The 13,029-nt window shown below is 59.4% G+C and overlaps 1 protein-coding gene across 5 annotated transcripts in view; it reads right to left on the bottom strand.

Annotated features, from left to right (window-relative positions):
• Positions 1-13,029, bottom strand: part of AGAP1 (ArfGAP with GTPase domain, ankyrin repeat and PH domain 1) — a 527,161-nt gene that overhangs the window by 56,289 nt on the left and 457,843 nt on the right. For all 5 annotated transcript variants that reach the window (XM_062193793.1, XM_062193808.1, XM_062193800.1 and 2 more), the window contains 2 exons: positions 11,825-11,915; positions 3,755-3,977 (listed from right to left, as the gene is read on the bottom strand). In XM_062193793.1, the coding sequence (XP_062049777.1) occupies positions 3,755-3,977; positions 11,825-11,915 (314 nt within the window). The remainder of the gene's footprint in view (positions 1-3,754; positions 3,978-11,824; positions 11,916-13,029) is intronic.

Raw genomic sequence — 13,029 nt, 5'->3', positions numbered from 1 at the left:
ATCGGAGAGGCAATGGGCGATTTCGTGGGCTGAGAGCTCCTCTTAAGAGCGCCTGCCCAGAACTGCAAACACGTTTGTCCGCTTTCCAGCTCCCTCTGATTCCCTGGCTGAAATCAGCAGGCTCCCAAACCGCCAGGTAAACAGGCAAATAGCGGCTCGGTCCTGCCCACCCTCCCGGACGCGGAGCTGGGAGGTGAGGGGAATGCGCCTCCATCCTTGTAGGAGATTATTTTCCCTGCAGTCCAGCCAAGGAGTTTCTAAGTCAACCGCACCTATCAACAAGGAGGAACAAAATGGCCCCAGCAGCGCAGAGCAGCCCCGAAACCCTGCCGGGGGTACTGAGCGCGCCAGGATGTAGCCCCGAGTTCAGGTCTGAACACACACAGAAGTCCGGGCCCCTGGTGGAACAGGTGCCGAGCAACCAGCCACCTCTTCCACTCCAGCAACATCCACTTGACTGTCCTAACGTCTTTGCCTACAGTGACACCACATGTCCTGATGCCGGGGCCCGGAGCCCAGAGCCCAGCCCACCTGGAGGCTCCAGGCCCAGCAGCCCGCTCGCTCAGGCCCACGAGCACAGGGCTGGCAGGTCCTGGCCCCACATGGCAAGTGGCTCCCTCCAGAGACCCCCAAGTCTGGTGGATTCTGCCCACCTGACGCCACCGCCAAGCCCCGCCTGCAGTCAGTGTTTTAAGTGTGTGCTGAAACGGTATCAATAGCAATTAGAGCGGGGACCGCGATTCCACCCGAGATGTAGTTAATTGTCAGGGCATCGATCGCTCCTCTAACGTGATTCCTTCTCCAAATTAAACCCCCATTACAGAGGGGGACCAAGGGCGCCCTCTCCCTCGCGTGACAATAAATTTAATATTGAATGTACTGGGGAAAAAAATGTCAATTGTTGCAGGATCCATCCAAAAAGATTTTTTTTTTTGCTCTTCCTGAGAGTAATTAAAAGATGCTTTTCTTGACTAATGATTCCCCTGTTTAGGAGTGGGAAGTCAATACCGCTTCAGCCGCCGTCAGCTTCGATTGATCACAATGCCGCTGCAGTCTGACCGGCAGTTCTCGGGGCGGCTGAGAACCCCTGGAACCAATTACCAGCCGTCTGCGCGGCCCTAATCAGGGGTGCGCGGACAGCACGCGGAAAACCAGCCTGCAGCTCAAAGGCGCCAGCGCTCCCAGGCCGCCCGCTGCTCTGGGGACCCCAGCGTGCGGCTGTCCCCAGGGAACGGGTAGTTTCCTTGGAGAGCGACCTCCTGCGTTGCTCCCGTGGTCCTGAATCCGTGTTGTACTAGTGTGTGCACCCGTGTGCGTGCGTGTCTGAGCAGGTGTGTGTGAGGTGGGGGCAGCACACGCCTGATCCTACCTCACTGTCAGCACAAATCTTCCGAACTGGACGGAACAGACCAGAGCTGCTCGGGAAAACGTCGGGGTTCTTTTCAAAGCGCCAGACTGAAGTGCTGCCCCTGGCTTTGCTCTGTGCAGATCTGCTTACTGAAGTGGGTCTGTCTGGGACGGCCTCGGGCCACCCTGAGGAGGGGAGTCCTGACCGATGCCCACTTTCCCGTCACGCTGACATTCCGTGTTTCTTTGGACAGCGCAGAGGGCCTGTGCGGTGCGACTGTCCGATCAGGCCGAGCCACCAGCTTCGCGAGTGTGGCACCAGGCACGGTACCCACCTGGCCTCTGGCCATCCTCACCCCTCAGCCGTCAGGGGCCCTCCCAGGCAGCCATCCCCACCCCTCAGCCCCAGAGAGCCCAGCTCCAACTGCTCATTGCCCCCCGCATTCCCACCCCAGGCCACTCCACAGCCCTGATACCCCCTCGGGTCAGCGCCCTGCTCAGCCCCGTTCACCAGCTGGGGGGCCTGAGCCGGCCCTCAGACCAGCTCGCACCCACGCAGGCACCCCCATTATCCTTTCTGTTCTAATAAGGGCTCCGCGAATACTGAGTTAGGAGCAGAACTCCCAGGGAGCAGCGCTACAGGCACAGGCACGGCCAGCCTCACACACGTGTTTTTGGAAGGAAGCAGAATTTAGACACCCACAGTTAGCTTTGGCGACCCAGCACCAGGCCCTGTGAGGAAGGAGGCCTGGGGTGGGCGTGGCCTTAGCCCCTCCCCGTGTGAGGAAGGCGGTCTCTGAGGTGGGCGTGGCCCCGAGGTGGGCGTGGCTCCTGGAACCGGCTCCACACAAGAACAGGTTATGCCAGAGATTGAGTGCAACGGCAATCGCCAGCTCAGGTCTGCACTTGTGCACCAAATGTGGTCGACGTAAGGTGGCATTAGCTCAACAAGTAGCACAGAGCTGTGCTTGCTGGCATCGCAAATGGTTTCTAATTGTAATGGGTGGCAAGACAAACTTCCCTAACACATCAAAGCAGCCTAGGTGCCACTTTACGCACAGTGAGATGTGCAAAGTTAATCTTCTCCAACTTGTTTCAATGCTTCCTGTATTTCTACATTAAACTCAGCCTTTTCTAAAATACATTCATTTTCAGGCCAAAGCGTATCCTTCTATGCCACTCTATTTTGTTACTTTTTAAACTACTAATACCGACAACAGATTTCGCACATTGCATAGGGACAGTGCACCTATTAAAATGTAGACCCTGGAACGTGATTTAACCTTTCAAGAATCCTCATGGGCATGGCCTGGCTGGTTCGTGGTGAACAGACCAGGATGGTTTCTCAGAGTGTGCCCCCTCTTCAGTTACCCGCACTCACGTGGTGGTGGCGCGCAGGGAGAGCCTGGGTACAAACCGACACAATCTGATAAAGTCACCTTGAGCACCCTTCTTGCCTCTCACCCCCTCCCCAGAAAGCTAACTCAGAGCAGGGTTAACACACGGGCTCCGTTCTCTGCAGCGAGCCAAGGGTGGCACCCCAAGTTCTCTCCTGGGTTAACGGAGTCGGGGCTCCCAGGCGCCTCACGCTACTCTCACTCCATCGCAGAAGCCAATCACGCGTGGACTCACGCAGGATCACCAGCAGCAGAAACCAGAGAAGCTGCCCCAGTGCCAAGGACGGGAGGCACAGCTAGGAGGCCAATGCGGACAGCCAGCCTGGAACCCCGACCTCCGAGGTGGGAGACGACACGCGTACAGAACTTCTGAGCGAGCCCGCAAGCCGCCCGCTCGAGCCAGCCCAGGGTCGGCCTGGCACACTTGGCGGGCACACTGTCCTGTGACTTCATGAGAGCGTGACATACGCCTGTGTGCACAAGAGCGGCTCCTAACAGCCATCAGTGAAACACGAGGAAGTACGCGGGCTCCAAGTAATGCGCACGCAACAAGGGGATACCACACGCCGTGCCGAACTCGGCTCATTAAATGTGCTCGATGTGTGTTTTAGAAGATATATTCTGTCATCACAAAACCACTTGTGTGTGTGTGTGGGGGTGGGGTGGGGCCAACAGAGCAGGTGCTTATCAATGATACAATAATGAAATTAAAGAACCCAAACTCCTAACGAGCGTTCGCAGCACCGTTATGCACGTTAGAGATGTACGGATTAAAGTCAAGTACTCATATTTCTGAGAGGGGGAGAGAAGTCCTCCAAGGCTTAAAAACACACATAAAGAATTATGGAGCTGGAGTTACCCATGCCAACACTTCCACACTGGCTCGTTGGTACCCCCACTGGCTGCCGTGGCATTCCAGCTGTGGCCTCGCTGAGGTCATTTCCGCGGGGGTCATTGCCGGCAAACGCAGCGGTAGCCACCCCTCCCCGCGACCCCTACCACGCTCCTACCTGGTGGAGTCCAGCGAGGGTTTTGCCCGCCCCTGGCAGCTCTCCTCCCAGACGCTGTTGGCCAGCTCGTTCCCGATGGCCGACATCACCTTGATGAGCTCCACCGGCCAGTCGTCCAGGTCCAGGGAGCGGACTCGAGAGAGGTGGGTGCCCAGATTCCGGTGGATCCCTGAGCACTCGATGCACATGAGGGCTCCCAAGTTCAGACTGGCCCAGTTGGGATCTAGGGAAGAGGCAGGGGCCACAGGAGGTGAGAACATCATCACTGCTTCCCGCGCCCTAGAATCTTACAGCAACATGACCAACCGGCCAGCGAGTCGTCACCTCCAGCAGCCCCGCCCCCACCAGCCACGGGACTGGAGCGGGAGGCAGGTTCCCTGGCCCAGCACGGCTGATTTCAGGATCTCAAACGGCTCTGCGCGTCCTCAGCAACTTTGAAAACTTTCGCTTCGATCAAAGCCTTGGCATCTCCCACCCAACAGCAATGCGAGCATTGATCTGGAGAGAAGGGCGAACTCTGCACGACCTCTGCAGCACAGAGCAGAACCCACAGGTGCCCTGGCATCCACGGGGGGCAGCTGTGGATAACGGAACGAGGGGGGTTGCAGAGGGCATGAGCAGATGCCCTCACAGCCGGGGCTGCGCCACCAGCGTCACCAGAAATCTTCCTTAGGCGCACGATGCGCCAGCCTGGGAATGTCTGGGCGGGGGAGGGGCGCACGCGGAGCTCAGTGGTCTTCCTCGCGGGTCACACTCGGAGGTTCTGACACCACCTCGCTCCGTGGACTGGGGCTGCGGGAGGGATGCAACTCTCTGGGCTGTGATTCTGTACCAAGGACGATGAGCCAGTTCAGCCCACAACGGCATCACTCAGGAGGCCCAGACGGGCTGACGTTGCTGGTCAGCAGCTCTCACCACTGCCGGAGCAAAGGCGGCTCTGAACTCACCCAGGCACACTCCATGTTGACCCCCGGTACACTGAATGGAGGAGAAACCAGGCAACTGGCGTCCTAGTTAACCCACCGAGGAGTCGCCCTTCCTTCTATGAATGGCAAATGACCAGGGATGGCCTCAGGCTAACTGCTCAGAAACCAGCCGGCCATTTATTTAAAGTTCATGGAAAAGGTGTATGATGAAAAAAAAAAAATCTATAGATTTCAAAATTCTTTGCAGACAAATAAATTTATGTTTGAAGCCCAGTTTTCCATGAACTTTGCAGAGTACCCTGGTACATCCTGCAGGGGGCTGTGACCTCCGAGAGGGTCCCTGCTTGGGAACAGGAAACCTAAGCCCCCTGCAGCACCATCCCCTCCCCCCCATTGTCACAGCATGGAAACGCTCGATGCTGAAGGGAACAGTACTGGGGCAGCACAGGAGGGGACGGTGAGTGGGAGGGCCTGCCCGGCCTCATCGGGTGTTTAGGGAGGAGGCGTGGGGGGGGGGGGGCAGCGAGCATCCTGGCTCTCCACTCTGCTCCCCTGTGGCTCTCACCCCGTGTCTACATTTCCCTTCACAGAGCAACGCCGGCAGCACCTGCTGCTCAGCACCCCAGCCTGCACTGCTGTGCCCGCTGCGACAGGGCAGCCAAGGCCACCTCCTCGGGCTGAATCTGCGGGACCCCTTTCTGCTTCCCCTCTTGCTGGCAGCACACTGCCCGCCTTCCTCCTCCCAGCGCTGACCTCTGACCCCGTCTTGACTGACGGCCACCCTAGACTTTTCTCTTGCTTTCCTAGCTGCTCCGTCTTGACCGCCTGGATCGCCCCTAGCCTGCAGGCTTTTCCTCTTCTGATTCTGTTCTTTCAACCCATCCCCTGGCCTCAGTGGCAATCCAAGTGCTGACACCAATCTTCAGCTCCACCTCTTCCTCATTCCTGAGGGGCGCTTCCATCTGGACACCCCGCAGATACTCGCCTACTCACCTCTGCAAAGCTACCTCCCTCACTGCATGGCGCCAGCGCCGCCCCCCCCCCCCCCCCAGTCCCTCAACCCAGGATCCTCACAATCAGGCTTGGCTCCTCCCTCACCCCTGCAGCTGATCACCAAGTTCTCACTCACTCTCAGATCCCATCCCTTCCCTTTTATTTTTTATTTTTATGACAGGCAGAGTGGATAGTGAGAGAGAGACAGAGAGAAAGGTCTTCCTTTTTGCCGTTGGTTCATCCTCCAATGGCCGCCGCATCATGCTGATCTGAAGCCAGGAGCCAGGTGCTTCTCCTGGTCTCCCATGGGGTGCAGGGCCCAAGCACTTGGGCCATCCTCCACTGCACTCCCAGGCCACAGCAGAGAGCTGGCCTGGAAGAGGGGCAACCGGGATAGAATCCGGCGCCCCAACCGGGACTAGAACCCGGTGTGCCGGCGCCGCAAGGCAGAGGATTAGCCTGTTGAGCCGTGGCGCCGGCCTATTTATTTAGTTTTTTAACGATTTATCTACTTGAAAGGCAGAGTTTGGAGGGAGAGAAGGAGAGGGACAGAGTCAAGAGACAGAGAGAGAAAGACCGTCAGTTTGCTGGTTCACTCCCCAAATGGTCACAATGGCCAGGGCTGGGCCAGGCAGAAGCCAGGAGCTACATCTGGGTCTCCCACGTGGGTGGCAGGGGACCAAAGCACATGGGCCATCCTCTGCTGCTTTCCCAGGCACATTAGCAGGGAGCTGGATCTGAAGTGGAGCGGCTGGGATATGAACTGGCATCCACATGGGATGCTGGCAGCTTAACCCACTGTGCCCTAACACCAGCCCCAATCCTTTCCTCTTGAACACATCATCCCTCATCCTCACCACCATCACAAGCCAGGGGCCAGAGGCGTCTGTCTGTGGCCTCAGCTTCTACCTCCTTGGAGACCTGTGTCCACTGGGACCAGCGTCCTGTCAACCATGGCAGAACTGATCACGTTGTGTCAACATTCAGAACCCCTCCAGGGGAGCCACTTGCCGTTCGGATCAAGTCTGATCCCTCCCACTAAGATGAGAATACAGCTTCCCTGTCGCACCCGAGCACCTGAACACCTGCAAGTTCCGCCCCCCCCCCCCCCCCCCCGGTGCACCTGCTACTCATCCTCTGGCCTCAGCTGCAATCTCTCTTCCTAGGAACGACTTCTTCAGCCACCCCTGCCTCAGGTGCAGAAGCCGGGGCTTGGCCCGCGGGGACCCGGGTGCCTGGCGTGGGGTCAGGAGCAGGGACAGTGTCTTTAGTGCGTGCCACCTCCTCCATTTCCTTGGCCCACCTCAATGTGTACTTCTCAGGCGGGTGAAGACTGGCCTAACGCAGAGGGCGCGCCGGAGGGCTGCTGGGAGTGAGGGTGGCCAGGGCAGGGCAGGGCTGGCTGGGAAGCCACCGAGGGCCTCAGTCTGACCGGGGGACTGCAGCAGCCATTACGGTGAAGTCAACTGACCCCACGTGCCAGTCCAGGAACCTGACCTCAAAGAGGGTGAGCTGTGTGGTGTGAGCTGGGGGTGGGCAGGCCCCGTGTGCTGCACGAGAAGCAAGTGCACTCCCAGGGCGCCTGGCTCTTCCTGCTTCCTGCAAGTTCAGCGGTGAACGTCCCATTGCTCCCCCCTCCCCGCGGGCTCCCTATGCTCCCTACGCCACTGCCCCATCTCCCGTGTGTCCTCACGGGCCCCAAGGGTGGACCTTCCTCGGCATGATCCTGGCCGAGGGGTGGCCACAGGCACTCGAAACAAAGACCTCTGCAGGCAGCGGGGTCTGCCACACGCTGGGTGGGCCCCTGGGCAACGGGCGCCTGTGTAACCGGGCTCCCAGAAGCCTCCATGTGCCAAGGGTGCACTTCAGCGAGGCGGCACCGGCCAGCTGTGCAGGCAGGTGGCTCCTGGCGAGCACCATGTGGGGCGGCTGTGTCCGCAGATCTGAACCCCAGGCCGCAAGAACGTCCCCGAGCCTCGCCCAAGAAGGGGCAACGTGGGGGTAACCGTGGACGGTGCTGGTGGGCGGCGACAGCTGCTGAGAGGGGCGGGGCTCTCCCCCAGAGTCTAAGCACCTCCTGCACCACCCCTGGACATCACCCTTCACTGTCCTCAGTTCCTACATTTGGGACGCTTCTGGGTGTTCAGCCCACAACCAGCAGCGCTTTGAACACCGTTCAGGTGAGATCCCTGGGCCTGCCCGACTCATCCCTGTTGGCTTAGCTCCCAGAGTATACAGCTGGGGCCGCTCTTTAAAAGGCCTTCTGTATACACTGCCAGCTGCCCTGGAGAGGGGTTTCCACTTTTCTATCAGCGTGGGGACCATACTTGTTCCAGCAGTTTCATCAAAACTGGGCATTTGTACTTAAAAAATCCCTGCGGGCAGGCTGGGCACTTGGCAGTGTGGGAGACACCACTTGGGACCACGTATCTGCGTGCCTGGGTTTGAGTCCCGGCTCCATTCCTGATTCCAGTTTCCTGCCCATGCAGACCTTGGGAGGCAAGGGGTGATGGTTCAAGTCCTTGGATCCCTGCCACCAACGTGGGAGACCCACATGGAGTTCCCGCCTCCTGGCTTGGGCCTTGCCTCGGCCTCAGCCCTTGTGGGCATTTGGGGAGTGAACCAGTGTCTGGAAGCTCTGCCCCTCAAATAGAAAAAAAAAAAACAAAACAAAATGGTTGTGCACATGTCCTTGGCCTCAGGCCCTGCGGCTCCCCAGGGCCCCTGCCGTGTGTGCCAGCGGCAGCTCTCAGAGATCACGTCTGAGTCTCGCCCGGAGACTTGCCGCTGCTCCATCTGCACCCCTGTCCACAGGTCCCCCCACGGCACCTGCTACCAGAGTCACAGGAGTTCAGGAAGACAAGCCAGCAGGCCTTGGGAGACCACGCCCCTCGCAGATGCATGCCTGCCCGTCCCCTTTCTCCCGGGCCATCAGACGCTGTCTCCCCTCAATCCCCTTGCCTGTGAGACTGCTCAGGTGGTCCCGCCCTCCCCTCCCCGCTCAGCACTCGCAGACCCGAGGACACCATGGTCCCAGGAGCCATGGGCCTCCCCTGTGCACGCCATGGTCCCGGGAGCCACGGGCCTCCCCTGTGCACGCCATGGTCCCCGGGAGCCACGGGCCTCCCCTGTGCACGCCATGGTCCCAGGAGCCATGGGCCTCCCCTGTGCACGCCATGGTCCCCGGGAGCTTGGGCCTCCCCTGTGCACGCCATGGTCCCCGGGAGCCACGGGCCTCCCCTGTGCACGCCATGGTCCCCGGGAGCCATGGGCCTCCCCTGTGCACGCCATGGTCCCGGGAGCCACGGGCCTCCCCTGTGCACACCATGGTCCCCGGGAGCCTGGGCCTCCCCTGTGCACGCCATGGTCCCGGGAGCCATGGGCCTCCCCTGTGCACACCATGGTCCCCGGGAGCCTGGGCCTCCCCTGTGCACGCCATGGTCCCGGGAGCCATGGGCCTCCCCTGTGCACGCCATGGTCCCCGGGAGCCTGGGCCTCCGCTGTGCACGCCATGGTCCCCGGGAGCCTGGGCCTCCCCTGTGCACGCCATGGTCCCCGGGAGCCTGGGCCTCCCCTGTGCACGCCATGGTCCCCGGGAGCCATGAGCCTCCCCTGTGCACGCCATGGTCCCGGGAGCCATGGGCCTCCCCTGTGCACGCCATGGTCCCCGGGAGCCACGGGCCTCCCCTGTGCACGCCATGGTCCCTGGGAGCCTGGGCCTCCCCTGTGCACGCCATGGTCCCGGGAGCCATGGGCCTCCCCTGTGCACACCATGGTCCCCGGGAGCCTGGGCCTCCCCTGTGCACGCCATGGTCCCCGGGAGCCATGGGCCTCCCCTGTGCACACCATGGTCCCCGGGAGCCATGGGCCTCCCCTGTGCACGCCATGGTCCCCGGGAGCCTGGGCCTCCCCTGTGCACGCCATGGTCCCCGGGAGCCTGGGCCTCCCCTGTGCACGCCATGGTCCCCGGGAGCCATGGGCCTCCCCTGTGCACGCCATGGTCCCGGGAGCCATGGGCCTCCCCTGTGCACGCCATGGTCCCCGGGAGCCTGGGCCTCCCCTGTGCACGCCATGGTCCCCGGGAGCCAGGGGCCTCCCCTGTGCACGCCATGGTCCCGGGAGCCATGGGCCTCCCCCAGGCGTCTGCAGACGGGGAAGGGCTGTGGCTGATCCCCTGGTGCATGCTCTACCACGTCTCAGAGTTTGCTTTTAGGAAAGGCCTTCCTTGAACGCCTTGTGGATGGAAACACACTTCACACGGCTGCCGCGCCCTCCAGCTCCATTTCAGCACGCATTTCTGAAAGCTAAATTTAAAAAGTCAAACAAAAGAAGGCCCTTTAAAGATGTGTCTTTAGGGGCCGCCGCTGTGGTGCAGCATCTTAAGCACGGCTTGCGTGGGTCCTGGCTGTTCTGCTTCCCATCCAGCTCTCTGCTGTGGCCTGGGAAAACAGTGGAAGATGGCCTAAGCCCTTGGGCCCCTGCACCCATGTGGGAGACCTGGAGGAGGCTCCTGGCTCCTGGCTTCAGCCCAGCTCAGCCCTGGCTGTTGTGGCCATTTGGGGAGTGAACTAGCAGATGGAAGATGGATCGCTCTCTCTCTCTCTGCCCCACCTGGAGGACAGCCTTCCTGGCTCTGTCTCAGAGACAACCCCTCCCCTCCCTTCCATCTGGAACAGCCCTGGCTGGTGCATTTTCCACTTGGAGAGAGGCCTCACACCCCCCGGGCCAGCTCCTTCTCGCTCTCTCTTCCAATCTGTCAGAAACGGAACAGCCCAATCGGCACTTCCAGGACAGCGTCCACATCTTCCCTGCCGGGGAACGCTCACAGCCTCCCTCTGCCTCGGAGCGGGGACCGGAGGCGCCTCAGTCAGCCCAACACCTGCTCGTGTCCTCTAGGCGTCCACAAGTCTCCTTCCCCAGGGCTGGCTGAGCCTCTGCTGTCTCCTTCTGCCACCAGTGCTACAGCTCCAGCAGGAAGTCTGCTTGGCGTGGTCCCCCACCCCTGCACTGTGCCCAGATGTGCGGGCGCTGGGCTTGTGTCTCGGCCACTGGGCTTCAGGCCCTAAGATGGCCATGACCGACCACGTGGCACACATCTGACTCGTAGGCAGCACCCAGGCTGGTACCTGTGCCCTGCATCTTGTTGGAACTGGATTTCCTTCTCTTCCAAACACTGCTTTACAAATACGTGACTGGGGGTGGGTGATCAGCTCAGCTCAGCTCACAGCTAGGATACTGCTTGCAATGTTTGCATCCAATATCAGAGCCCGGGTTCAAGTCCCCTCTCAGCTTCCAAATCCCACTTCCCATTAATGCACATCCCTGGGAGGCAACAGAATGGCTCAAGTCCCTGGGGGCTCTGCCACCACTGGGGAGACCTAGATCGAGTTCCAGGCTTCCTGGCTTTGGAGTGGCCCAGTTCCAGCTGTTGCAGGTATTGGGGGAGTGACCCAGCAAATGGCTGATCGCTGTCTGTCTCTCTCTCTCTCTGCCTTGCAAGTACAATGAGAATAAATACAACTAAAGAAGAACCGATGGAAAGTGATCTACTGAAGGCGAACTTTTCAAGGCTTGGAATTAGAGACGCAGAGAAGTCCCTACCCTCAAGGATATGAGCAAGACATTTTCTCAAGAAGATATTAGCACAACAGAAAGCAGGAAGCAAAGCTGTGTTACTCCAAGGCATGGAGCAGTCACTAGGAATTAATTCTATCAGCCCAAATGCTTTACACTGTGTCACAAACTGGAGATTAACAGGAAGGGGAAAGATGTCAGTTGAAGGCAAAACCCACATGCATGGTTTTGAAATTAAAAAACAAAGCAAAACAAAACCCAGAAGTCACTGGGCAGGAATGAATCAATTACACCCTATTTTACGGAAAAGGCAAACAAACAAATGGTAGTTGATTAAGCAAAAGGTCACGTCCCACATAAGGCACGGGGCGCGAGGTGCCCCCCTGTGATGGCTGCTGCTTCGACACCCGCTGCCCCCGCGGGACTCAGAGCACCAGCGCCGTCAGCGAGGCCTCGGCGGGATGAGCGCCGTGGCAGACAAAGATCCAAAACGGTTCAGGTCCTTCAGAGCCATGAAGCTGCGTCTGCCCACGTTGCCGTGGCCCAGCCGGGCCCCGGGTCCCCAGGCTGCACTTACTCTGGGTGTCGCAGTCCACACAGTGGGAGTTCCCGCGGATGTTCCGGATCGACTGCAGGGCCATGGCTTCGCTCTGGCTGGTGAGTCGGGACTGGGTACAGGGAGAGAGAGAGAGACAGACACAAGAGATGAGGCTGCATCAACAGACAGAGGGCCATGGTGCGGCGAGCACACGTGGGGCGACGGCGTTTTCCGACTGATGTCTTCAGCAAGGAGCCTCACTGAGAGAGGACCCGCTGCGCACGCCCAGGTTTGTCGGCTAAGGGGGACTCCGGCAGAAATGGGCGCAGAGGGGAGTTCTGGGTCCTCTGTGGGTGCACGGGAGACCAGCAGGCACCTGATGGCTCTGGTCACGGCACTGTCACTGCCACACACCTGCCCGGGACGAAGACTAAAGAGCAGAAGGAAGCGATCTGGTGACACGCCGTGCCAGAAGAGCCACTTCTCATCTGAACAGACCTCGGCTGATTTAGCAACAGACTCAGCGGCCAGAGCAGGGGCAGGAGGCGTGGGAGGAGAGCTGGGGGCTGTCACTCTTGAACTTACACCCCAGGGTCCTCTTTAGAAGAGATTCAAGAAATGTACACTGGGGCTGGCATGGTGGCGTAGTGGGTACAGTTGCTATCTGCAGTACCAGCATCCCATATGGGCGCTGGTTCGAGACCCAGCTGCTCCACTTCCGATCCGGCTCTCTGCTATGGTCCGGGAAAGCAGTAGAAGATGGTCCAAATCCTTGGGCCCCTGCACCTGTGTGGGAGACCCGGAAGAAGCTCCTGGTTCCTGGCTTCGGACTGGCTCAGCTCTGGCCCTTGAGGCCAACTGGGGAGTGAACCAGTGGATGGAAGACCTCTTTCTTTCTCTCTGTAACTCTGACTTTCAAATAAACAAATAAATCTTAAAAAAAGAAAAAAAAAAAAAAGAAGAAATGCACGCTTATTGCAGCCAGTTTAGAAACACGGAGAGGGAAAGGGAACCTAGGGATTTGTGACCTATGGACTGACCACTGTGGTCCAGCGTGAATGCCACTCAGCCGTCTCTCCTGTAGGCACACAGGCACTTTCCACAGGCTGGTGTGACACGGCTTTGGGACCTCTCGGACGTCATCATTTTAAATGGGGGCAGAGTACTCCACCCACCGACGGCTCCTCTACCAGGTTCTCTCTGACAGACTAGGCTGCCGACAATCTTTCTGTTTCACAGACAGG

Source organism: Lepus europaeus, chromosome 1 (assembly GCF_033115175.1).
Source record: "Lepus europaeus isolate LE1 chromosome 1, mLepTim1.pri, whole genome shotgun sequence".
Classification (NCBI taxonomy): domain Eukaryota; kingdom Metazoa; phylum Chordata; class Mammalia; order Lagomorpha; family Leporidae; genus Lepus; species Lepus europaeus.
This window is presented reverse-complemented; position numbering and strand designations above follow the sequence as displayed.